The following is a 23,514-nucleotide window of genomic DNA, read 5'->3' on the forward strand; positions in this document are numbered from 1 at the left end:
CCAATACAATATTCCCTGACCCATATGAAACCTATTTTTAAATAAACACTGAAAGCAAACAGTCGTGACAGAGTGAACATGCGGACGTCACAGCCGAGGCTGTTGTGCCCCTCAGGCGGGGTGATCGAGACTCGAGAGGAGTAAGTAGTTCTTCTCACATTGGACTCCCAACTCCCACCACCACATCTCCAGTCCCACACAATAAACCACAAAATGTCCACCATGCAGGCTGTAGTCTTCCAAGGTCCTCTCAAGGTCACTCTAGAGCAGCGACCCGTCCCGCAAATTGAAGAACCCACCGATGTCATCGTCAAAGTACGCTATACGGCGCTATGCGGCAGGTAAGCTAACCTTGTCCTTATCTAGTGGATCAAAGTTTACGATAACAACAGTGAACTCCATGTCTTCCGCGGACACCAGCCATCCGGCACGGGATTCATCATGGGCCATGAATTCACCGGTGAAATTGTCGAAGTCGGCTCCGCGGTCCGCGGCTTCAAAGTCGGCGACCTTGTCGTCTCCCCGTTCACCGTCAACTGCGGTGAATGTTTCTACTGTGCCCGGAAATGCTCTTCACGCTGTGCAAAAGGCAAGCTGTACGGCTCTGTGATGCTGGATGGCGGACAGGCTGATTACGCGCGCGTGCCGTCCGCGGATGCAACCCTCGTTGCGGCTCCCGCGGCCGTAGATGAGAAGAAACTCGTCCTGATGGCGGATATCCTGCCGACGGGTTTCTTCGCGGCCAGGAATGCTTTCAAGGGTATGGATCGGGCAACTATTGAAGAAAGCACGGTCTTGTTGTTTGGTTGTGGGCCTGTCGGGCTTTGTGCGTTGATCAGTGCGCTAGATTATCGGCCAAAGCATTTGATTGCTGTTGATAGTGTTCCGTCACGGTTGGAGTTGGCGAAGAGTTTAGGGGCTGAGCCGTGGAATTTTCAGACTGACGCTGAGGGTCTGAAGCAGCGCGTCAAGGATCTTACTGAGGGTCGTGGAGCGGATGTGGCGATTGAAGTCGTTGGGCATAGTGATGCTTTGCGTATGGCGTTTGACAACTTGAGGCCCTGGGGCCGCATCTCGAGCATTGGTGTGCATAATGGGGAGATTCCTTGGACTGGTAATGAGGCGTACGGAAAGAATTTGCAGATTCAAATGGGACGGTGTCCTGTTCGCAGTATGTATATGCCCCTTGGATGTGGGCTTTATGTTAACCGGTGATTAGGTATCTTTGAGGATGCTTTGGAGTTTCTGATTCGGAAACAAGACTCTTTGGGGTAAGGTCTTGTCTTCGCTTGAATGGTGATATGGCTAACATTCTTGCAGCTTTATGGTTGGCGATATTCGGCCTCTGTCGCAGGCGATTCAGGCGTAGGTCTCAGATCCATGGTAGAAGAGGTTCTACTGACACATTCTAGGTATGACGATTTCAACCAGATGAAATCGCAGAAGATCATATTTGAAGCGGGCAAGTAGATCTCAGAAAGTCAAGCCCTAGACGGCTATGGGCAACGTTGTTTGGCTTAATGGCCAATATGCGAAGGAAGATATCCTGCTTATGTTTACAAAATGATTACTATATTAGCGCAAGGAACTTAACAATTGACCAAGTCTTCTGTCCAGTAATACGGATAGTGTAACGGATAATACCGAGAGTGGACATCTAAAGTAATGAAGGCGATTGTAAATGTGGTGGTTATATGGAAGACGGGGAAGCTGAGGGAGAATGACTGGGTGAGATTTGAAGTCGTTTTTATTTTATTGACTGACAGTCATGGAAATTACTAGTATTACTTCCATAGAAAAAAAATAGCACCAGCTTATATCATCTCTATTCCCCTTCCTCGAATAACAACCTCCATGTCTATTATATGTATCAACCTTTCCCCCTGCCAAGTATTCTATGCACGCCGCGATGATTAAGATTCTCCACAAACAGTAAGGCGCCAACGGAACACGTTCCGATTCCTACATACTAGTAGCTGTTCATGCAGCTATAAATGCCCCGATGCCACTTCTCCAGTGGAAATTCCGACGGACACTTTCTTACGGATCTTTTTCAAGATCAACTCTTACTTCTGACAGCCCATATCGTATCCAACCAAATCAACAGCCCACAAAACAATTGTTCAAAATGATCGACTTCGAATTGTCTGACACGCAGACCAGAGTCCGAGAACATGCGCACTCTTTCGCTACAAAGCATCTCGAAACTGCCCACACCGTGTATACGAATCTACTGACTCCTCAAGCGAGGTTCTCTGCTATCAGACCCCTCTACGAAGATCTCATCAAGGCGGGGTTAATTCAAGCACAGGTGCCAGCTGAATACAATGGTCTGGGATACGGCCTCGTCGACATGGCACTCTTAACCGAGGAACTGTATAGTGCTGACGCCAACGTGGCGTTGACTATCCTGGCGACCGGACTTGGTCTATCCCCGCTGCTTATTGGGGGGACAGATGCGCAGACAAAAAGATATTTGAGTCCGTTTACTGACGGAAAGGGGGGTACCGTTGGCAAGCTTGGTACATTCTGAGCTGGGCGGGACGGGTAATTATGGTACGACGGGGTTGAAGACTGTTGCTAGGAAGGTTGAGGATGGGACGATCGCGGTGCTGACATCCAGTGCATTACCTGTGGGTGTGAAGATGCTCAATACGCACGACAGATGCCCAAGGGCAAACAATGATCCTCCTTGTGACGAGAGAAGATGTTGCAGCTGATCCCCCGGATGCGTATGGCGTTCTATTTCACCCCGAAACGATCGGTCACCGCGCTGTGTCTGGTTCCCATATTCGATTCCGAAACTTCGTGGCCAAAGAAATCATCGCCATGCCCGGCGCCGGAGCAGAAGCCATTGAAGCGGCTTTGACTGCTTCTGCGGGATTAGTTGGAGCAATAGCCGTCGCATTGATGAGGCGTTGCTTTGAGATGACACTTCGGTTTGCCAAGTCGGACACGAGAAATGACACAGAGTCTATCATCAACAAGCAAAGTGTTGCTGATTTGTTGATCAAGATGAAAATGCGTTGTGAAGCTGGTAGAGCATTGACTTGGAAGGCTTGTTCTTCTGTGGGAAGACTGCCTGAGGCGGCCGAAACTGCGCACCTAGCCAAGATATTTTGCTCCGAAAATGCGGTGCAATGTGTTATTGAGGGGATGAATGCTGTTGGTGTTCAAGCATACCAAGCGAAATTTCATTATGGGGTGCTACTCAATGATGCCGCGTGCCTGCCTATATTTGATGGGGGCAATGTAGGGGTCCGGAGAAGAGAGGTCGAGGCTATCTTTTATTATACAGGATATGACCCACTGGCCTCTACGTTCGGCTCCAAACTCTGAGCTGGTCAGGACATTTGGCGTAAAGGTAAAGGCCATCCCAGTGTTTTTGCTGTCCGTCTCCCAATGTCCACGGACCAACAGTATTTTACTATTTTTGCTCAGGCATCATTTTAAGCCGAAATTAGTATCGCTATCATAAAACTGTTCAAGTTGTGCATATTTCGCACAGAATACTTGCTGACATAAAAATTGACAAATTCACATAGACGAGATATCAGCGAGTTCCTAACACAGGACCACATGACTTGGGATCTGTTTCCGGCAAGTGGAACGCATTTAGTCGTAAGGCAGTGCCTGCAGCTGTGTATCGTATAGGTACCAGTTGATGGGAGATAACAAGGTTACATACATAATCACGGCGGGGGATGTGAAATACGACTCCACTCAGCCTCGAACAACGCAATATTGTGGCAATTGAGCGACACTTACCCCGCACCGAGGAAGCTGTTAAATAGACAACAAGCTACATACGCACTAATTTCAACAACACGTTTGCACAGATACAGCATAAGTAAATTCCTGTGATGAATTCTAGGCAACTGGCCAAAGCGGCCATCCCCGCCTATACCTGTCCGGAGGGAACAAAAATGCATCTTCTGGATTTAGGGTCACTCAGCTGTGAGGAGGGATGGTAAGAACACGCAAATCCCTCCAGACTAAACGGAGGCTAATGTTAGAATCAGGCTGTTCACGGCAGGGGGCTCGGCCACTGCCAGCAATCCCCAACGGCCCCGGAAATGGCGAGACTTGATGGTTCTTGCGGGTCTCATTGATCATCCGGAAATGGGGCTGATTCTGTTCGAGACGGGATGTGCGGAAGATATTGAGATTGTATGCACAACTTGCGACAGATCTTGGAAAGCTGCTAAGGATTAAAAATAGAAATGGAATCCTGCAAATGCCGACGTCTTCCCTCGCACACGTTATGAGCCCGAACACCGTCTTCCAGCTGCCATCAAAGCAGCCGGGTACGATATTAAAGACGTCAAAGCAGTAATCATGGGACATTTACATCTCGACCACGCAGGCGGTCTGGAACACTTTCTCAACACTGATGTTCCGATTTACGTACACGAGGAAGAGTTCAAGCATGCATGCTGGGGAGCAGGGACGAAGGCAGAAGAAGGTTCCTACCTGTATGTTATTCAGCCATTATTTACCTTACCTCATACACCTCAATATATTGACAGCTCCCAGGCCGGACTATCTCCCTCTAGACGGATCCCTGAACTGGCAAACCTTCAACGACTCGCAATTAGATCTGTGCACGGGAATAACTCTGCATCTCTGCCCGGGGCATACGCCAGGCCTGTGTATCATGCAGGTCAACTTACCCCAGGATGGAACATTCATCTGGACCACGGATCAATTCCATGTGCGGGAGAACTACGAGAAGAATCATGCGCAGGGGTGGCTGCTACGTGATCACAAGAGCTGGATGGATAGTACGAATTTTATTCGGCGGTTGCAGAGGCTATACTCAGCTACTCTTATCTTTGGTCATGATCTTGAAGTCGGGACCGCGTTGATTCAGCAGAAGCCATTTTACCAGTGACGTTGTCTTTGTGTCTGGTACTTGGAAAATGTGAAGGGTTGTTAGTGTATAGCATCCGTGCCCTCAAGACGCGTATTATGGTGTGATTCTGCAGCATCGTTTGTTTCTCTCACAGGTCATGTAGTCTGTAGAGAGATCTTGCAACAATATTCGAATAGACTTTGTTAAATGTATATACCTCTTTAAGAGGGTGTGTCAGGACTTTCTATCAGGCATAAGAATATATCCATTTGCACTGGGGAAAGTGGATTTTTCCATGAAAAAGCAAGCGAATCTAAGTGGCTATCGGTGAGAACATACGAAGAAACCGTACTGATTAATCTATGCTCTGTGTCCACTGTCTATAGGTACTGTTAAGTATTGCCCTCGCATAGGCCTAGCGCCTTTATATAGCCAATTCTTCTTAACCATGTTGATCGTGCAGATCATTTCCATAGCAAATCTCGCTTAGGAGATGATTTATTTATGTACTCCGCAGAGGTATCAGGATTTGTGAAAGCAAGATTACCTGGCGAAAGGGCCTAATAACGATCAACATATAGTCAGTGAGCATATAAAAGAAGAGCAGATATGTTCCGATATCGCGATAAAAAGTTCCCACACCGATCGCGGAATCTCATGGGTGGGCTGCTACTGTATAGCTTTCGTGACAGCACCTGGGAAGTACGACGATCCACGGAGTTACTCCACCAATTATCTATCAAGTGTAACAAAACATCTTGTACCTGCATCTTGACATTTTGCAAATGTCTGAAGATAGATTGATAAATTGAGAGAATGTGGGGTATATAGGTTGTATTCCTAGGTAGTCCTTGCTTACGAATATAAGGAGATTTGAGATCCGTCGGGATATCGTATCTGTACTCCGTAGGCAGGGGGATCGTCTTTTCTTTCCAGTAATGTGGGTTCCCTCTTTGAAAGAACTTCTCTTTTTAGTGTCAGTAGTCGCGTTGTCTATGATTATAGTACTCCGTACTCGGCAATGAATGCCGCAGGACTCCGTTGGATTATCCCGGACAATTCGAGTAGGTTTCTTGTATGGAACCACGAAAGATGCACTTTGACCTTCTCGGAAAGTCTAATTTTCAGCTGTAACCTTATTGAAATCAGGAATAGGAATTGGATACATCGAAGAGACAGAAAGGTCGAACTGTCCAAATACCAGCTTCAGCAGAATGTAAACAAGTACCAGCCGAAAAGGGGTACCGACAGATGGACTGACACAAAATCTGCAGATTTTCAAGCGGTGTGAGTAATAATCGACAAAATATTGGATTGGCATCTCCACTGTCAGGCGGGAACTGAAGGTAAACGAGCCCAGAAAAAGCAAAACTAGGGACAGCTGAACTGTGGAGACCTCAACCCCGAGCTTAGGGGATCCACTTTGAGATTGTTCGGGAAGACCCTGGTGATCGTCAGGTTTCCTTGATCTCGATTAAGAGAGCAAATGTTGACATTGCAACAAGGCGACCAGGCAAACGTGTTTACCGCTTATCGCAAGACGCTCTTCCTGTCGAAGCCGAATTAGCACTTTGATTACAAAACCGACTGTGTCGACACGTCTTACGAATTGGTTGGCAAGGCTGGACCGGAGCTTTTTCCTTGGCGGTTCGCTGATCAGTAGTCTTGGCTGCAGAAACTATTGATTCTAAGCTGCTCATCGTGTTCGTGCACCGAACTCTGCTTCGGATATATGAGAATGTTGATTGGAGGAGTCGCATGGACCGACACGACCAGAGACCCATAGTCGCGTATGGTCTCATACAATGACCTTCCGCTACAAGGCTGGCATCAGAACTCGTGTGAGGAGACAGTCGGAAAGAGCGTTATGGTCCATGCGAGTCCTTGCCTTGCATGAAACAGCTCACACGATACGCAGTCCCACTAGGGGCGAGATGTTGGCTGAACTCGAATAATCGTGGGTTATAAATCCATCCGGTTCCCACCGCCAGACCTGAGGACTCCCTTCGTTTTCTCATTGTTTTGAACGTCCTCCGACAGCAGTTCTTGTGGATACGCCAATTTGAACAAAATGCATGCATCGCTAGCACTACTCCTGCTCCCACTTGGGGCATTATCATTGCCATTTGAAGATTCTGTACAAACAGTCGAGGTAATCCCACCATAAATCACGTCGTTGTATCGCTTTTACGGCTAACATGTTGACTTGATAGGCTTCCCTTGGCAGACGATGCGGTAGAAGTCCTTGCAAAGGCGTTCCTAGCACAAACACACCCGATGCCCTCTGCAATAACAAATTCCTGGGACCGAAGGTCCTCACGGCGGCGGATGACCCCGAATGGTCTGAAATGTTCAAGGGATACAGCCCTCTCGGGTCTTACTGCCCAAAGGACTTCCTCCTAGAATTTGCTCCTAGTGGCAAGCAATACGATTATCCTGAGCAGGACGGCGCGCTGTTGGACTCGGTTGGTGTGCCGGTTACGACCGAATACACCCTGGAGGAAGGAATGGAGCTCGATCGGTTCGGAACTCAGTATGGAGGCTACTTGGCGCCAAGGGGAACTCCTTTCGCCTGGAGATCCATTCCGCCAAGCAACTTGAACAAGTATCCCAACAGTCCAGAATACAACTACTGGGTATGGAGGGTCGTCGAGAGCTTCAACGTCACGGGTGGGCCAATCGCACCTTTCTTTGGGCAACCAGGTTATGGCTTGCAGTTCTACTACGAGGGTGGCTTGAAACTGTTGGAAGACCAGGGAGTTATCGAGCTTGTTGATAAGAAGCAGTGCTCATGTGAGGTCCCGCGCGACGACTTGAAATAAAGTCGCTGTTTATGAGTTTCAGAATAACATAATGATAAGGACTTCATGCTCTGAACCTTGGCGCGACTGCTGCGGCTATAGCCCAGATCTAGTAGCATTTTGCCCATTTTGTGTCCGAGTAAGATTAACCGACCCTCGGGATTGGAAATATTGGATTTCCTGTCGTATCAAATCGTATATTGGAAAGACCTGACTCGTGTTACCGTTCCGATCTTTGATTGTTATTAATGACCTGGATGCAATCTCGGCGACGCGACCGTTGAAATATTCGGCATGAGAACGAAGAGGTGCAGAGGAATTCGAGGAGGAATATGAAGAAAGTTGATGCACTCGGGGAGGTGACGTTGGGTACGCTTTGCTTTCCTTGGGATGAGTAGCGATGTGGTCAGCACGTGTCACTCAAAGTGATTACCTATATGTGTTGTCACGAGAGGTATCATGTGATTTTAGTTGTTATCCGAATCCATATGCCTAGCAGACATCACTACTGGGAGAAACATCCCCCCTCATGGAGGGTACCGGCCCTCAATATGTGACTCTTCGCGTTATCTAGGTAACGAGCATAACAAACCCAGTCGCCGGTTCCCAACAAGTTAAGTTTGTCATTCAAGTCCCCAATACAGTGATAAAAAGCCAACTGATAACCCGCATTACATCCAGCTAACTTGGGACCCTCGATGAGATGTACCTTTTTAGGCAACAGATACTCAACCTTCGTCGGTAAGATAGCTCTATTCCTATTCATGCCGTTCCAAAACTAATCAGGCTTCCAGTAAGGCCACATGGACATAGTACGTGAACGTATGTTTAGTACGCCTTATGCAAACGCTGTGCAGGTAGATTCAGTGACCTATGCTTTTCGTCAGGGGCTACGGTCTAAAACACTTTTTTCTCTCTTTGTTAACAAGCGAGTGAATGTTAAGGCGATGTTACTATTCACCAGCCACTACCCACCCTCACCATTCTTACCTACATATACATGCATATGAAAGTTCATGAATCTATTTTCAACTGCATGAAACCAACTTCACATCTATCACCATGTACACTGTTTCCCCTCCAAAATATTCTACGTACCCTCCCCATTGGATTGTTTCATAACTTGTGGACTACCTTGATACAGAAGATGTTGGGATTCTCGCTTGGACCTCATTACAACTGTAGAAAAGTCTTCAAGCTATTCTATATCGTCGTGCAGAAGATAAACTCCCCAGCAATAGCGGAAGGCTCCTTGACTGGCAGCGCAGCATGGTCGTCTGGATACCAGTACGGAATTCTTGAAGTTTGCGCGACCAAAAGCTCCTTTAGATGGGTTAGTATATTCTGCCCTAGAAAGAGCGGCCTCAGCTGGTCATGAGGAAGTAGTCCACTTTCTTTTGCGCGTGGGGGTTAACCCGACCCTACATCTCCGCCAAATGGATTTTACGAAAAGAAACTCTTCGGCCCTAATATACGCTACAGCTGCGCATCATGCTCGTATTGTTCAGATGCCTCTCGAAGCTGAAACTGATGTTTATAGACCGAGAATGCTTGCAGACTCGGCAGAGATGCTAGCGGGTACTGTCAACGATGTCGAAGACCCTACAGCCATCGACTCGACAATCTCAATGCTGCTAATCCAGCAGGGGTTCAATGTCCAGGTCACAGGTGAAAGAGGGTCTACGTTGCTCCACTATATGGCCAACTGCGGATACGCGGCGCTTTTTGCTGTTCTCATCGAACTGAACCTCGAGGTTAACCGTCAAAATGACGATGGAAGAACACCCTTGTATTTCGCTACTAACCAAAGGAAACACCATTTCATGAAGCTTCTGCTGAGGGCAGGCGCAAACCCTAATCTTTGTGACCATAATGGAACCCTCCCCCCCCCCCATTGCATCTTGCCGCTTCACACACTACGCCTGACTGCGCGAAGATCTTACTAGCTCACGGTGCCAACGTCAATGTGAAATCAGCGACTGGGAGGACTCCACTACTGTAAGAGAGATCGTCAGGGCCCGATATTCCACAAGACTAAAAGGTGAAATAATTCTGAATCAACGATGCAGAATGCCCTGGTCAGACCTATATAGCTTCCCGCCGTTACAACTACATGTGAAAACTGCCTACCCTGACAGGCCGCTAAGCCTCCTCAAAACTTTCGTCGATGCTGGTGCGTTAGTCCCATGCCAGGATAATTACGGTCGAACACCAATTCTCCTCGCTGTGTGGGGAAACCAAAACGTCGTCATGTTCCTGATCCAGAAAAGGTGCGCTGGACTGCCCTTCCTTGTCGTCATCCGACGTCTTTTAGTAGGACTGCCAGACGAGGCACGACAAGTTGTGAAACGCCTACTGAATGCAGGGATGGATCTAGAGTCGGTAAGGGACCCTAATGGCCGCACACCATTAATGGCTGCTATTTGCTCCGGAAGTACCCAGGTTTTCATGATGATGTTCAACAAGATATCGGTAGTAGACGAGAGGGATTATGAGGGTCGAACGGCATTATTTATTGCTACACAGATTGGCAATTTGCAGATAGTTCACTTGCTACTAAGGTGGGCCAGTTCGATAGATTATTCGAATCTACAAGGTGACGCCATTGATCGTGGCCATCCAAAGTCAGAATACGGAAGCCTTTTATCGATTACTGATCGCTTACAAGAAATGCGATCAAATTGACCGGACAGGAAGGATAGCGCTTTATCAAGCTATGGATGTTCATAATATTCATGCCATTGAGAGGTTGCTGCACAAGAGCAGAGCATTGAATCTGCCAGATAAGCAGGGCTGCACTCTACTCTTGCTAGCCGTACAACATGGATGGGTGTCAATTGTAGCACTGACTCTGCAGAGAAGTGATATCAACGTGAATACAAAACACTCCGAGAGCTGTAGCCCGCTGACATGGGCCGTCACGAACCACACTAGCACAGTGACATCTCTTCTACTAGAGCACGGAGCCAAAATCGAAGAGCACATCGATATTTTATATCCTCGGTATCCACCATTGCTGATACAGACTAGCACAAGCGGACATTTGGATCTTGTCTGCAGGCCTTTTCAGTACAGTGCAACAACCAAAGTTCAAAATTCATCACACCAGACTCCGCTAATACATGCGGCATGTTCTGGATACACCGGAATTGTTGACATTTTTTTGTGACATAATGCTAACTTTCAAGTATGCGACAACAACCTCCGCAGTGTGTTATTTTACGCTCCCCTGTGCGGTCACGAATTGGTTGTCAACATACTCTTGGAAAGAGGTGCCAATATAGAGAACACTGATATTGAAGGGCGAACACCTCTAGCGGGGGCCGCAAGAAATGGACACGCAGAGGTTGTCCTAAGGCTTCTCGAGAAGGGTGCGTGTCCTGAGCCTGAAGATCGTCGCGGTAAAACTTCTTTGCTGCTTGCTGCTATGAAAGGGTACTCAAATACAATCGCGGTTCTGCTACCGTACGGCGTGAATGTTAATAAAGTTGACTCTTATCACCGAACAGCCTTGTCTCTAGCTGCAGAGCGCGGATCTACTGCTCTCATTAGGCTATTGCTTCGCCAACCCGGAAATGAAGTTGACCACCCAGATGCTACGGGACGAACGCCTTTAGTTTGGGTGGTACGAGCGGGCAATGTTCAGGCTGTACAGCTGTAAGTTGAAGGGGGAGCAGATGTGGCCAAGAGCGACAAAATAGGACGAACGCCCCTATCATGGGCGCTGGAGTATGGGCACAAAAACGTCATCAAGTACCTTGTCCAGATATATCCGTAACGGCCTGCGTTGAGATATGAAACCAAAGGTCGCGCAGTCATTTAGGCGGGCAATTTAGGATGAGCCAGTTAACAGCTGGACAAGTCGTCTGCTGCAAGCAACGAGACGTTTGGTGATACCGAAACAAAGATACGAGTAGTGACCAAGGAGTTTCCTTAAGGGTGGGAAGCGGGAAGTTGTATGATACAGATATCGACTCGCCGTCAAAATATTTAAAATTAACTAGATCAATATACTCGCCCTGCTCATACTTATGGGCTGCTGTTAATAGATCTGGACTTCGCCATTACCTCTTCGCCGAGAAAGCTCCATAAGAATTACTCAGACGTGGTGAGTCTTGTTGAATGAATGAAATGTTCTATGCAAGATTCATGCCATGACAGCACATCGAGATTATATATTTTGAGTAAAGATATCCGTTCGGCGTTATGCTCGGATTTAAGCCGAATGTGGACACCAGAAGCGAGTATCGGGTTTGGTTGATCTGGCCTCTCGTGGTACGTTTATCCGTTTTTCTCAGAAACTCCCGACGGATGTTTAAACATACGGTTACTCTAATCAGGATTTTTGTGGCATAGGTATCAATGTTTCAGGCCCACAACTTTTAGACAGTTGTGATGAATTAGTTATTCCATCCATCTTCGTTTTTATGGTACCCTGTGATTGGTCTACGATAGTAACTATGCAGAATCATCTGGTGGCTATTCAACTCTAGTTTGCCGAAGTGGGGATGCAAATGGAGATGCCCCAGGCTGCGCGATTTGATCACTCAGGGGCTCCTGTCACGTGAGGTGGAACACAAATGCTCAAATTGTTTTCTTGTCATCTTGGATTCGAACAAAAGGCCCTTGGCATGTCACGAGCCATGAACCAACCGTTCTATCTTGAGCCTATGTCTTCTGGACTGGCTGATACAGAGAGTTTTAATGATCCGCTTCCGAGTCTTGATTTCGCGCCGCGTCTCCTGGCAAAAAAGCTTGGTTGGCCACTACCGCGGAGAAGCGAGAAGATTGGCTCCGTCGGCTCCACTGCATACGTATGAGAGATGACTTTTCGCCGGTGCCTGGTGCTCTTCACTACCGGTGATTGCTCCGTACGATTTGAACCATACTCTCTAGGGTTTGGACCGACACGCAATCCCACTAATCATACTGCTGGATTATTAGGGGGGATGCTGTAGTCTTCCACTCCATGAGGTTTATTCGCAGCAGCCCGGGCCTGGGTGGTGGTAGCTAATAAAAGAAAGGTGCCGATGTTGCCGACTGTTTGCTCCGGCCCATTTTCCAAACCTTTCCCACCTAGAGCCCACCGGACGACGACATCCTCGCATCTCCCCAGATTCTAGGTCAGCCGGCTCATTATCGCACTACGTACTTGGACGTTATTCGAAAATGCGTGTGCCCCGCGGTGGGCTTCTTGGGGCCATTGTTTGCCTCGCAGGGATTGGTCGTGTCGTTGAGGCGCTGAGCATTGACATCAATGATGCAGGTGCGTCACTGCCAGATTACGAAAGACCGTGTGCGGAATACTAACGGATAACCCTTGTCTATCACAGACTCCATTAAAAGTGCAGCCAGTCAGACCGCCTACGGTTCGATGTTATGGTACTCCGGCAATGAGACGGGTCAGATTCCAGGGGCATTTCCAGACAAGTGGTGGGAAGGCAGTGCTTTGTTCTTGAGCTTGCTTTATTATTGGCATTATACCGGCGATACCACCTACAATGCGGAAGTTAGTCAGGGTATGGAGTGGCAGGCTGGCAACGGAGACTACATGCCAGCCAATTATAGTAGCTACTTGGTATGGAAAGTCAACTTCATCCAATCGAGCCTTTCTGACCTGTGGTCCAGGGTAACGATGACCAAGGCTTTTGGGGGATTGCCGCCATGACAGCTGCCGAGATCGGGTTCCCCGACGTCGACGACGGGTACTCCTGGCTGTCCCTCGCACAGGGGGTTTTCAACACACAAGTGGCTCGGTGGGATAGCAACAATTGTGGTGGTGGCCTGCGTTGGCAGATCTTCCCGTACCAAGCTGGCTACGCCATGAAGAATTCAATTTCGAACGGTTTATTGTTCCAGCTGGCAGCGCGTCTCGCTCGGTATACCAACAACCAGACCTATACCGAGTGGGCGGAAAAGGTTTGGGATTGGAGTGCGTCCTCGCCACTGCTAAATAATCAGACATGGAATGTTGCCGACTCCACCGATATAGAAGGTGGGTGTAAATCCCAGGGGAACAACCAATGGTCGTACAATTATGGCACATACTTAATTGGTGCGGCGTACATGTATAACATGGTAAGTGCTCATACCAGGCCCATTTCTTTAGTTGCGGGCAGTGTCGTGGTTGCTCTTTCGCCTTCCAAAGCTAACCACTTTATTTCAGACCGAGAAGGAGACTTGGAAGACAGCTGTTGACGGCCTTCTGGGGGTTACACTGAACACATTCTTCCCGCAAGACTTTAATTACATCATGTCCGAGGTTCTCTGTGAGCCAAACGAGGTTTGCAATGACAATGAAATCCTGTTCAAGGGTCTTGTATCGGGGTGGCTTGCCTTTGTTGCCTTGCTGGTCCCATCAACCTATGACGAAATTCTGCCCAAGTTGCAAGCATCCGCGCAAGGGGCCGCCGCGTCGTGCAGCGGGATGAGCAACAACACATGTGGAGTGCGCTGGCACGAATCGAAGTGGGATGGCTGGGTTGGTATGGAAGAGCAGATCAGCGCCACCGACGTGCTGAGTTCGGTCTTGGTCACGGAAAAGAAAGGGAGCGGCCCCTTGACCTCGACGACAGGCGGAAACAGTACCAGTAATCCAAACGCAGGGAGCGGCGATGACAGCAGCTCTGATAAGAGCCAATTAAAGTCGATCACAACCGGCGACAAAGCGGGAGCTAGTATTGTCACCATTGCATTTGTTGGGATATGGGGTGGTTTGATATCCTTTATGGTACTTGGAACCTGAGTTTTGGGTTCACTTCTTTGACCTGCATTTCCAACATGATCATCTTCTCTGTGTATTATATAAGCGCTTGGATATATTTGTTTTAGCCCCGATGAAGACGGTGAGGCATTGTAAATAGGAAGCCTGCTATTGATAGAATCATTGTGAGAGATTTATGCCATGTTTCCGATGAATGTTATAGCCTACACTGTAAGGCCCTAATAATCCAGCCATAGCTCTATGACATAGATCGTCTGACGATCACTGCGTAATAAGAGAGGAAAGGATTTCCCTGAGTATCAACAGTCCCACTGTGGACCATCTTGGCAGTCTTGGCTTCGGCATTTGTGTTGAGCCAATCCCTCTGGCCCAGCACGTGCCATACGTCAATCCAAATGAGAAAATAGCAATTAACTCCCATGTCAAGGAGTCTCAAAGGTCATGACAATCTACCATATGGATAAAGCAATTATTTGTTACGTGGGGACATGGTCCACAAATTCAACCATACTCGCTGACTCTTCCAGCATCCCTTAACCACGGATGCGCCAAAGCCTGACGTGCCTTGAATCGCGCCCAGGATCTTGACTCGTCAAATCCAGCATAGATTGCTCGAAAAGGAGATAGATTAGTAACATCCGAATCATTCTAAGAAACCGATAGCTGAGCTTACTTGCAGCTGCCGGATGCGATAACGTGCCGAATTAAATCAAACTCAATCCAGAGTAGTGGCGTTTTCTCCTATGATTATTTAGATGTTGATGTCATAGTTCCCAAGATTCTTCGCCATCTCTTCATCCTCAACTCCATCAGAGTGGTTCGGCTCCTAGGCTAATTCGTTCTACTGAGCTGTCAGCTGTCAAACGTACAATTTTCACTCGGTGGGCATCTCCCACTTAACATTGGCCTAGAGCACGAGGCCCATTTGGGAGACCAATTTCTGAAAACAATGGCTAACAATACTAAGGAGTTTGATTTTATTATTGTTGGAGGTTAGTTCTCAGAGTCTGCAAGTTGCGTTGAGGGGCTCACTCTAACCTCCTCACAGGCGGTCCTGCAGGATGTACCATTGCCTCACGACTGGCATCCTGTTCGGAGAAACCCAGGGTCCTCCTATTAGAAGCTGGAAAACACAATGACTCAGAAGACCTCATGGTCGACGGGCAGAGATGGGCCACACTACAGCAGCCGGGGATGAATTGGGGCTACACCACGGTGTCGCAGGAATATTGCAATGGCCGCCAACTCGATTACAGTCGGGGACGGGGTTTGGGAGGCAGTACTGCGATAAACTTTGGCTTTTGGACTGTTGGATGTCGCGGAGACTACGATCGCTGGGCGGACCTCGTCGACGATCCTCGCTTTGATTGGGTACATATGCAAGCGCGATTCAAAGCTCTCGAGTCATTCCAGACAGAGGACGCTGAGGCCAGTTACGGTGACTACGTCGCTCCTCGACGCGATGACCACGGCCAACACGGACCACTCAAGGTAGGCTATGCCAAACTATGGGAGCGGGATATTGTGCCTATGTTGGATATCTTTCGTGATGCAGGCTTTCCGATCACCCGGGACCTTAACAGCGGTAATCCATTAGGCATAGGACCCGTGATCAATTCTTGCTACCAAGGGCGACGAACGACTGCAACCACTTTGCTCCAAAATAGTAGCAATAATCTCACTACTATTACCGAGTGCTCAGTAGAGAGACTGGTGCTCGAAGGGAAGCGTGTCATTGGTGTTGAAGCTGCCGGGGCTCGCTGTAGGTATCCCATGGTCGCAGTTTATTCTCATTGTTCGACAGTGGACTAACCTTGTTATTCTACAGATTTCGCCTCCAAAGAGGTCATTCTCTGTGCAGGTAGCCTTGACACACCGAAGCTGTTGATGCTTTCCGGTATTGGACCCGCATCACAGTTGGCTAAGCATGGGATCCCTATAATCTGTGACCTTTCTGCTATCGGCCAGAACCTGAAGGATCACTGCCATGTTCCACTTGCATTCAGACGAAGCAAAGAAAGCAACGACCGACATTCGTTCTACGGAGAGCCAACCGCATCACAGGAAGCTCTGGAGACCTGGAGGATCGATGGGACCGGGTCGTGGTCCATTTTTGGTTGCCAGTGCGTGGGTGGCTGGTTGAAATCCCCCTCGGTCGTGGACTCTTTTGAGTTCAAGCAGCTTCCCCGGGCTGAACAGGAATTTCTCAATGGCGAGACGGTTCCACATTATGAATTAGTCTCGCACTTCCCGTTCCACATGCTCATTCCAGGAGTTTCAGAGGACTTTAGTTATGTATGTCTTGTGGCCTTTTTAATGAACCCGCAGAGCCGGGGTGAAGTGACACTGCAGTCTGCCGACCCGACGGTGCCTCTTTTATTCAACCCTAGGTTTCTGTCACATCCCTATGATCGCCGTGTTGCTATTGAGAGCTACCGTGATCTTCTGAAACTAAGTGCCCACCCATCCTTTTCTAAGGATACCATAGGGGACCTGATTCGACCACAGGGGGACAGTGACGAGGCTATCCTTGAATTCTGGAGGCAATTTGTCAGTTCAACCTGGCACATGACTGGGACTGTGAAGATGGGGAGACCAGATGATCCAGACGCAGCTGTGGACCGCTCATTCCGAGTCCGGAATCTGGAGGGACTACGAGTGGCAGACATGAGTGTGGTACCTGTCCTGCCGAACAGCCACACGCAGGTGACAGCTTATCTTGTGGGAGCCACATGTGCAGACGTTCTCATTGAGGAGTATGATCTTTCCTACCAAGTCTGAAGCAACTTTTCAAAATGACCACGTTGTTATGTTTGTTTACCCTGTGCAACTCGCAAATCTATCTATGCCGATTCGGCTTACGAGGTTTCACGATGACTTATGCTCTTTGACGTGGTAACCTTAATGTCATCATTATGCGGGCTACAATACAAGTGAAATCTTTCCCGGCTGCCATCTTGTCAATCTATCAGGTTTTCTCAGAAGCTCTGTTTGGGAAAATAAAAGTCCTGGTGAAGAAACTGGTTTCTTGAACGAAAGATACATGCCATCAAAAATTCGCTAGCCAAGGATGATCCAACGCCTGTCGTGCTGTGAGGCGTTTGTGAGGGTCTAGGCTTGTCAAACCCAAGATAAAATCCTTGAATTCTTGAATACTGGATCAAACACATCTGGCCATTCACTAAATAATTTGTATGGAATGTGTTCCTCATGTCTTTCTTCCCAAAGCATTTGTAACACTTGGCAGCTAACCTCATCATCATCAGTATGTTTCATGAGCCCCTTGAGGCCCTCCTGATCGCCAAAGTACGAAACCTGACGTTGCAGGCGAATCAGAGCAGGCAGTACGCCTTGCGCCTCATGTTTGCGAAAATCGTCGTCGGGGCCAAAGATTACAGGTCCAAGAATTGCATAGATACACTGATAGTACCCATTAATGCACCATTTCCCCATAGGATTGGATTACTTACTACAATGGCAAAGGAAAACATGTCGGTTGGTTTATTGAGCTCGCCCTTGAGATGTGCCTCGGGACTACGCCAATTGTCATTGCCAGCGAGCATACCTTCGATACACCTACCTTTAGGAAGGTGTGCGTCGTTTTCAAGGTCTATGATTTGGATATGTTCGATAATGGTCTTGTCTTGGGCATTGCAGCGGTCAACCATGATATTGTCTGGCTTGATATCTAAGGATAGTTAGCGCTACCATGTAGCTGCCTGGCTGGTGCGAAGAGCAGAGTAAACCACCAAGATGAACATTTTGCCGATCATGACGTTCGGCGATGCCTCGCAGGCTAGCCTTGAGAATCTGCTTGCGGGCATAGATAGGAATCCCCTCTCTGACAAGATTGAGAAAGTCGTCTGTCAGATATCGGTAGACTAATATTCGTTCGTCGGGTATGGTATCCCGGGGTAGTCATATGTATGGACTCTCGACCAGCTGTGGCTGTATTCTCTCATTGAAGTTGGAAAATATGTCCTTGGGTATATCCTTTACGATGAACTGATCTTTTTCTGATCTAAACGACTGGTTAGCCGAGATTGTCAAGCATCTTGGCCAGGTCAGGAGCCTCAGACGTTGCGAGCCAAACGCGACCTACTTGCGGTCTTTCTTGAACTAATTATTTGAACTGATAGCGAGACCCGGTAGCTCCGACCGACAGGTTCGATGAAGAAGCCGTTTTGCCTTTGATTCTTCGGAACATACTAGGAGTAAACGAGAATAACTGTCGCAGACTCTGGTTGAATGCTGATGATATCAACGGGTGAAGTAGTTCCTAGAAAGGAGAACCCGAGCCATGATCGGCGAACCGGATCTGGAATTTAATGGTTTCCGGGAGCTGGCCAATCAATCTCATTTCGCATGTTATCGTCCTGGTTTAAAATACTCTTTGCTCGAAAGGTCCAGTAGACAGAATCGCTTCAATTTTCATGGAGATAGTGAGCGCAAATGAGAAGAAAGCTTGAGCTAGATTAGTTTCAGTCAAAGTGCGTGGATTGTATTTACCTTATCAGCCTACAGTCTTGCCAACCGGAGTATAAAAGAGGAGAATACACTTGACCACAAGGCTACACTAACACTTAACCTGAGCACTGTAGGCCGCTTACTTTGCCAGTGCCACTAGCATCATGGTCAGGCATGATTAACTCTGCATGTTTGTTCAAGATTTGATTGTATTCGTTCGTCCAAGTAAACTTTAACACAATGACAATGTTCATATGGTTGCTTCCATTGCACAGCTCACTGATCTATCTATGACGATTCGGCTTCAGCTTCCAAGGCTTCACGCCGACTTGTGCTCTTTGGGTCAAAGTAAGGCCGCTCTCCTAGACCAACAACACGGTGACCCGTCCGGGGACCGAAGCCCTTCTCCTTGTAGTCGTACGTGGCGGCGTGATAGACACTGCGGTTATCCCAGATAGCTGTACAATTGCACTACGTTAGATACTATGCTTCTCTTTCTGCACTGTCGTAAGGAAGAGGGATTACTCACCTAAGTCATTGGGGTTCTCCCATCTCAGACGAACTTGAAGATCATGGTTCTCAACGATCAAAGAGACGAACCATCTCAGCAAATGGTCACTTTCTTCTTCGGAGAGATCATTGACTTTCGCAACGTGAACGCCAACAGCGAAGACGCTCTTCCACCCGGTTACTGGGTTCGTACGAATAACAGGGTGAATGGCCTCCAATTTATCACCAACATTCTCCGGAGCACCCCGAGGTCCAGTAAAAATTTCGAAGTCATTTTCTTTAGCAACCCTGTTAAACCCAGGCTGGGCATATGTCGCAGTCAAACCTTCTAGAAACTGTTGGTAAGGCTTCGAAATGCGATCATAGAGTTCATAACCGGATGCCCAGAGGGTGTCTGTAATGACTAGTTAACCTTCTGTATAGCTTCAGCCTCGTGGCATTATTAACTCACCACCGCCAGTCTTGGGAAGCTCGGTCAATCGCAAGACGGTATAGTCACTAGGGATTGGCTCGAATGTAATGTCACTATGCCACTCCCTTCTAGCGCTTTGCTTCTTCGGATGTAAACGTCCCTTGTACAGCTGGTCATGGTTCTTAGAAGTGATGACGCTGATCTCGTTATCTTTCACATTGTGCTCGCGTCCCGCATTGTGAATAGGGTGCACATGAAGACCAGATGTACTGGGCTTGCCGGCAAGAAGACCCAGTCGCTGAATTAGTTCTTTCTGCAGATCATCGTCTAGTCCATCCTGCTTGCGAAAGAAAACGACTCCACGCTGGGAGACTAAAGGCCCTTTAGCCACAACCCCACCGTTACGACTGGTATATCCTTACTGGTTATAGCAAGATCGCGGAGCAGCTCATCAGAATTGGGAGCTCGCAGCCACTCTGCCAAGTTAGCCGATGGGAACTCCCGGCCAATGACGGGAGTAACATCGAAGGAATCGAAGGAGTCGAGAGCCCCGCTAAGCTTCAAGGGCTCTCTTTGTAGGGTCCGGGTCTTTGCTGCTGATACATCTCCTTCCACGATGGGGACCACCGGGGTAGTAGTACTGTCAGCGACGGAGGGAGCCATTTGTGAATGATATTCGGGTGTTGTTGAACTTCGTTTATCTCAGACGATCTGCATGTATGGAAAGCAGACAGGGTCCGACAACCTACCTCTTTATACATCCCATATCGCCATGATGGTTACATCCCAACTGTGCCGTTTTCCCGGACCCCGCATACTGAGCCTCTCTATCTGTTCCAGACACGAGCCAAAAGAACCATTGAGAACGCTCAGAGCCATCGATAAGAGTGTTACTCAAGACATTCACAATGCCGTCCGGGAATCATGCAATATCTCGCCATTTGCAGTTGATCTCTGGAGTAAACTTGGTGTACGGAACAGTAAGCACAGGACGGTCATGCACCAGAGAGCGATGGGGTCATTTGACATGCTGGTTACGCCACCTAGTCTCATAAAACACTATCAATCACACACCAATCGCGATAAGGTTATATAAGCCACGTACAGCACTACGAGCTAGGTGGTCTAGATGCGAGCTCGGCCTCGTGGTCGTTCGTTTCTCGTGTTGGGTTAGTGTAAGCGAGTGTGCTTGGCGGTTAAGCACATCAGACGGATGTTGGATAGCATCATGCACGATCGTCGCTCTTGGTCTGCATTAGCGTGTTGATATGTAGTTTCGATCGTATAATTTGGCATAAGTATGGATTAGGGGGGATTTTGTATCCGGTGTTTAGGGTTGGTGGGGTGTAATAATGGATAAATTTGGTAAAAAGGTCTTTTCTGACTAGAAAGCTGTATATTCTATGATGAATAGCGAGATGACCAAGGATAGACTTCTCCATTAGAATAGACACTCAACACGTAGCAACACATTTGGAAGCATGCTTGTCTTCTCCTCGAAGTATACAAATCTTTTATTATACCTGAACCTAACCCAGTAATTCCATTAAAGCAACTTTCAAAGCTCTAATCCATTAAACACAAATTATAACCCCCATATCGCTCATATACTACTCTAATGCGCAAACCTAAAATCCAACCGCTTATTCCCTTCATGCTTAGTCGTAGCCAAATAAACCCTCTTCTCTTCCTCCGACATAGCATTCCATTTCTTGTCCCGACTCGCATTGCGCCAAACATAGTACGCCTTAGTAAACAGATAGATAAAGATGTTCGTAACCACCAAAGCAACAAGAACCTTGTTCCCCCTCTTATACCGAGGCGCATCGTCTACCAAAGTCAGATAAGATACAATCAGAGAAAGAAGGTAAAAGCATACCTTGCCGGTAAATATTTGAGGCGATAATCCCAGACGCTTGCACGCACATATTGTACACGGCAGCAGAAACTGTCCGCGATCGAACGGTATTCGAGTTCCGGGAGTTCCAGGCGACTTGGATTGGGTGTGCTTTTATCATTAATTCATTAGTCTTTCACGTTCATGTTTATAGGCCATAGGTTAGATAGAGTTAACGTACCAGAAGGAATGGATAAGAAAATAGTTAAAATAATCCACGCAACCCACTTATTGATACTGTTTATATCGACGACATAGAGATATATGATGAATGGGAGAGCCCAGATCTGAGTGAACATTGCTGCCCAGGTCAACTGGCCGAATCTCTCCGATAGGTATGTGAGAATCAACATGGTCGGGATCTGCGCGAATGTGTAAGGGATTGTGAGGAGATTTGTGACGAATGTGTTGAAGCCCATGCCTCGTAGAGTGAGGGTTAGATATTGGCCGGGTGGCGTCATGGGGGTGAGCCATGTGAGGCCGATGGCGTAGATGGGCCAGAGGTCGTAGTCGCAGAGGCTTTTCCAGAGGAGTTTGGGGGTTATGGCTTCGCGATTATGCATTGTGCCTTTGCTTGGGTCGTCGCGGATTATGCGGTTCACCATTATTGTTTCTTCGCTGGGGGATCTGTTAGATTTTGTTTCTAGGGAACATAGGAGTGAGATATGTGGTGAAGAACGTACCGTGGAGTAAACCAGCCTTTCTTGCCTCTCGCCCAGTTGGCAGTTTCACAAGGTCCTGGCGGCATTAGGGCGAATGCGATGAGACCGACCAATAGGGTTATCAAGCCCTTTTATTTCTATTAGCTATTGTCAAGGCTTTAGTGGAGTTGTGATCCGTACTTCAATGAGGAATAGCCATCGCCAGCCTGCCTGGCCTTGCACGCCACGTAGGCGCAATAACCCGAAGGCTAGAAAGCTCGCGAGGATATCAGCCAGGTTGTAAGCTGTCCAGAAGAAGCTCAGTCGGACAGATAGCTCATGCGATTTATAGAAGTAGGACAGGTAAAGAATAACCTGTCTCGTATAAGTACGGTGGACAAGTGGTTTTGTGTTGCCAACTTACATCGGGGATGAATCCACCTTGGAGAAGTCCGAGAAGGGCTCGACAGGCAAGGAAGGACGATCGTCCCTGGAGTCCGTATTGAGCCATACCAACTGCCGACCAGAGGGTCATTTGTGTAGGAATCCACCTGTCCGGTCCTATCCATTTGCTAACCAGTTGAGAGGGAAGTTCCGCGCAGAGGAAAGAGAGCTTGAAAACGGTGTTTCCCAAATTATAGTCTAGTGTTCCATTAGTGCTTGGAATGGACTGTTACGCTATTATTGGGACCAACCATTAGTGGTGAGATGCAAGTCCTTGAGGAAGTTGTCTGTTAATGCCTGAGTAAGATTTGCTCGATCCAACTCTAGAGCCATGAACATGATGGCCGTCCATATCATGATCCGAGCATCAATCTTGCGGATTACCCGCTTTTCCTCGCGCCAAGTCCATCTTGCGGAGGGATCAAATCGATGCAAGTTCTCCCAATCCTCGCTTGGCTGATATTCTTGTGCGATGTCTGGGTTATCATAGACCGACGGCTGAGTTGCAATTGCGTCGGGGTCGTACTTTTGACCCTTTTGAAACCAAAGTCTCCGCCCGCTGAATGGCTCACCCAGGGGAGCTATTTTACGGCTGCTAGATGAGTCTGTCTCATTTTTTAATGCTGAGACGGTTTCACTGGGGGTCTTCGTGGTGCTAGTAGGAAGATGAACTACCGGCATCCTGAAAGAGTAGGATAGAACTCTTCTGAATCCAGAAGTACACCAACAAGTGCATGACCTAGGAATTCAGTATATAACTATC

General features: G+C 47.9%; 10 protein-coding genes across 10 annotated transcripts; 7 read left to right on the forward strand and 3 right to left on the reverse strand.

The window, feature by feature from the left end:
- Positions 1-213: 213 nt before the first annotated feature.
- Positions 214-1,470, forward strand: F9C07_2110960 (threonine dehydrogenase; the record flags this gene model as incomplete). Its single annotated transcript, XM_071509070.1, has 5 exons — positions 214-341; positions 393-1,171; positions 1,220-1,271; positions 1,321-1,365; positions 1,413-1,470. 5 exons carry the CDS (start codon positions 214-216, stop codon positions 1,468-1,470), a joined length of 1,062 nt encoding a protein of 353 aa, XP_071367428.1.
- Positions 1,471-2,128: 658 nt separating this feature from the next.
- Positions 2,129-3,339, forward strand: F9C07_13236 (putative electron transport oxidoreductase; the record flags this gene model as incomplete). The annotated part of the gene is made up of 2 exons (XM_041295202.1): positions 2,129-2,522; positions 2,666-3,339. 2 exons carry the CDS (start codon positions 2,129-2,131, stop codon positions 3,337-3,339), a joined length of 1,068 nt encoding a protein of 355 aa, XP_041151053.1.
- Positions 3,340-3,601: 262 nt separating this feature from the next.
- Positions 3,602-5,179, forward strand: F9C07_1953223 (beta-lactamase-like protein). Its single transcript, XM_041295201.2, has 4 exons — positions 3,602-3,970; positions 4,023-4,170; positions 4,222-4,475; positions 4,537-5,179. Exons 1-4 carry the CDS (start codon positions 3,864-3,866, stop codon positions 4,892-4,894), a joined length of 867 nt encoding a protein of 288 aa, XP_041151052.1. The 5' UTR covers positions 3,602-3,863; the 3' UTR covers positions 4,895-5,179.
- Positions 5,180-6,926: 1,747 nt separating this feature from the next.
- On the forward strand, positions 6,927-7,677 carry F9C07_13234 (uncharacterized protein; the record flags this gene model as incomplete). Its single annotated transcript, XM_041295200.1, has 2 exons — positions 6,927-7,007; positions 7,069-7,677. 2 exons carry the CDS (start codon positions 6,927-6,929, stop codon positions 7,675-7,677), a joined length of 690 nt encoding a protein of 229 aa, XP_041151051.1.
- A 1,607-nt stretch (positions 7,678-9,284) lies between these two features.
- F9C07_2076287 (ankyrin repeat-containing domain protein) lies at positions 9,285-11,317 on the forward strand (the record flags this gene model as incomplete). The annotated part of the gene is made up of 5 exons (XM_071508821.1): positions 9,285-9,519; positions 9,839-9,900; positions 9,988-10,217; positions 10,405-10,659; positions 10,867-11,317. The coding sequence occupies 5 exons, from the start codon at positions 9,285-9,287 to the stop codon at positions 11,315-11,317; spliced, it is 1,233 nt and encodes a 410-aa protein (XP_071367429.1).
- Positions 11,318-11,961: 644 nt separating this feature from the next.
- F9C07_2287542 (endo mannanase, GH76 family) lies at positions 11,962-14,777 on the forward strand. Its single transcript, XM_041287460.2, has 5 exons — positions 11,962-12,630; positions 12,681-12,922; positions 12,990-13,234; positions 13,285-13,734; positions 13,823-14,777. Exons 1-5 carry the CDS (start codon positions 12,626-12,628, stop codon positions 14,399-14,401), a joined length of 1,521 nt encoding a protein of 506 aa, XP_041151050.2. The 5' UTR covers positions 11,962-12,625; the 3' UTR covers positions 14,402-14,777.
- Positions 14,778-19,035, forward strand: F9C07_2287543 (glucose dehydrogenase). Its single transcript, XM_071510910.1, has 5 exons — positions 14,778-14,860; positions 14,908-15,372; positions 15,429-16,142; positions 16,209-17,136; positions 17,647-19,035. Exons 2-5 carry the CDS (start codon positions 15,330-15,332, stop codon positions 18,080-18,082), a joined length of 2,121 nt encoding a protein of 706 aa, XP_071367430.1. The 5' UTR covers positions 14,778-14,860; positions 14,908-15,329; the 3' UTR covers positions 18,083-19,035.
- Positions 19,036-21,164, reverse strand: F9C07_2287545 (putative taurine catabolism dioxygenase). Its single transcript, XM_041295210.2, has 4 exons — positions 20,192-21,164; positions 19,809-20,141; positions 19,377-19,751; positions 19,036-19,305 (listed from the first exon to the last, which is right to left on the reverse strand). Exons 1-4 carry the CDS (start codon positions 20,430-20,432, stop codon positions 19,136-19,138), a joined length of 1,119 nt encoding a protein of 372 aa, XP_041151049.1. The 5' UTR covers positions 20,433-21,164; the 3' UTR covers positions 19,036-19,135.
- Positions 21,165-21,302: 138 nt separating this feature from the next.
- On the reverse strand, positions 21,303-21,778 carry F9C07_2287546 (uncharacterized protein). Its single transcript, XM_071510911.1, has 2 exons — positions 21,649-21,778; positions 21,303-21,599 (listed from the first exon to the last, which is right to left on the reverse strand). Exons 1-2 carry the CDS (start codon positions 21,695-21,697, stop codon positions 21,385-21,387), a joined length of 264 nt encoding a protein of 87 aa, XP_071367431.1. The 5' UTR covers positions 21,698-21,778; the 3' UTR covers positions 21,303-21,384.
- A 107-nt stretch (positions 21,779-21,885) lies between these two features.
- F9C07_2287547 (major facilitator superfamily domain-containing protein) lies at positions 21,886-23,432 on the reverse strand (the record flags this gene model as incomplete). Its single annotated transcript, XM_071510912.1, has 5 exons — positions 21,886-22,284; positions 22,350-22,456; positions 22,509-22,682; positions 22,732-22,949; positions 23,003-23,432. Coding segments are annotated over 5 exons (1,326 nt in total), but the record flags the coding sequence as incomplete, so codon positions are not given.
- Positions 23,433-23,514: the final 82 nt, after the last annotated feature.

This window comes from Aspergillus flavus, chromosome 8 (genome assembly GCF_009017415.1).
Source record: "Aspergillus flavus chromosome 8, complete sequence".
Classification (NCBI taxonomy): Eukaryota; Fungi; Ascomycota; class Eurotiomycetes; order Eurotiales; family Aspergillaceae; genus Aspergillus; species Aspergillus flavus.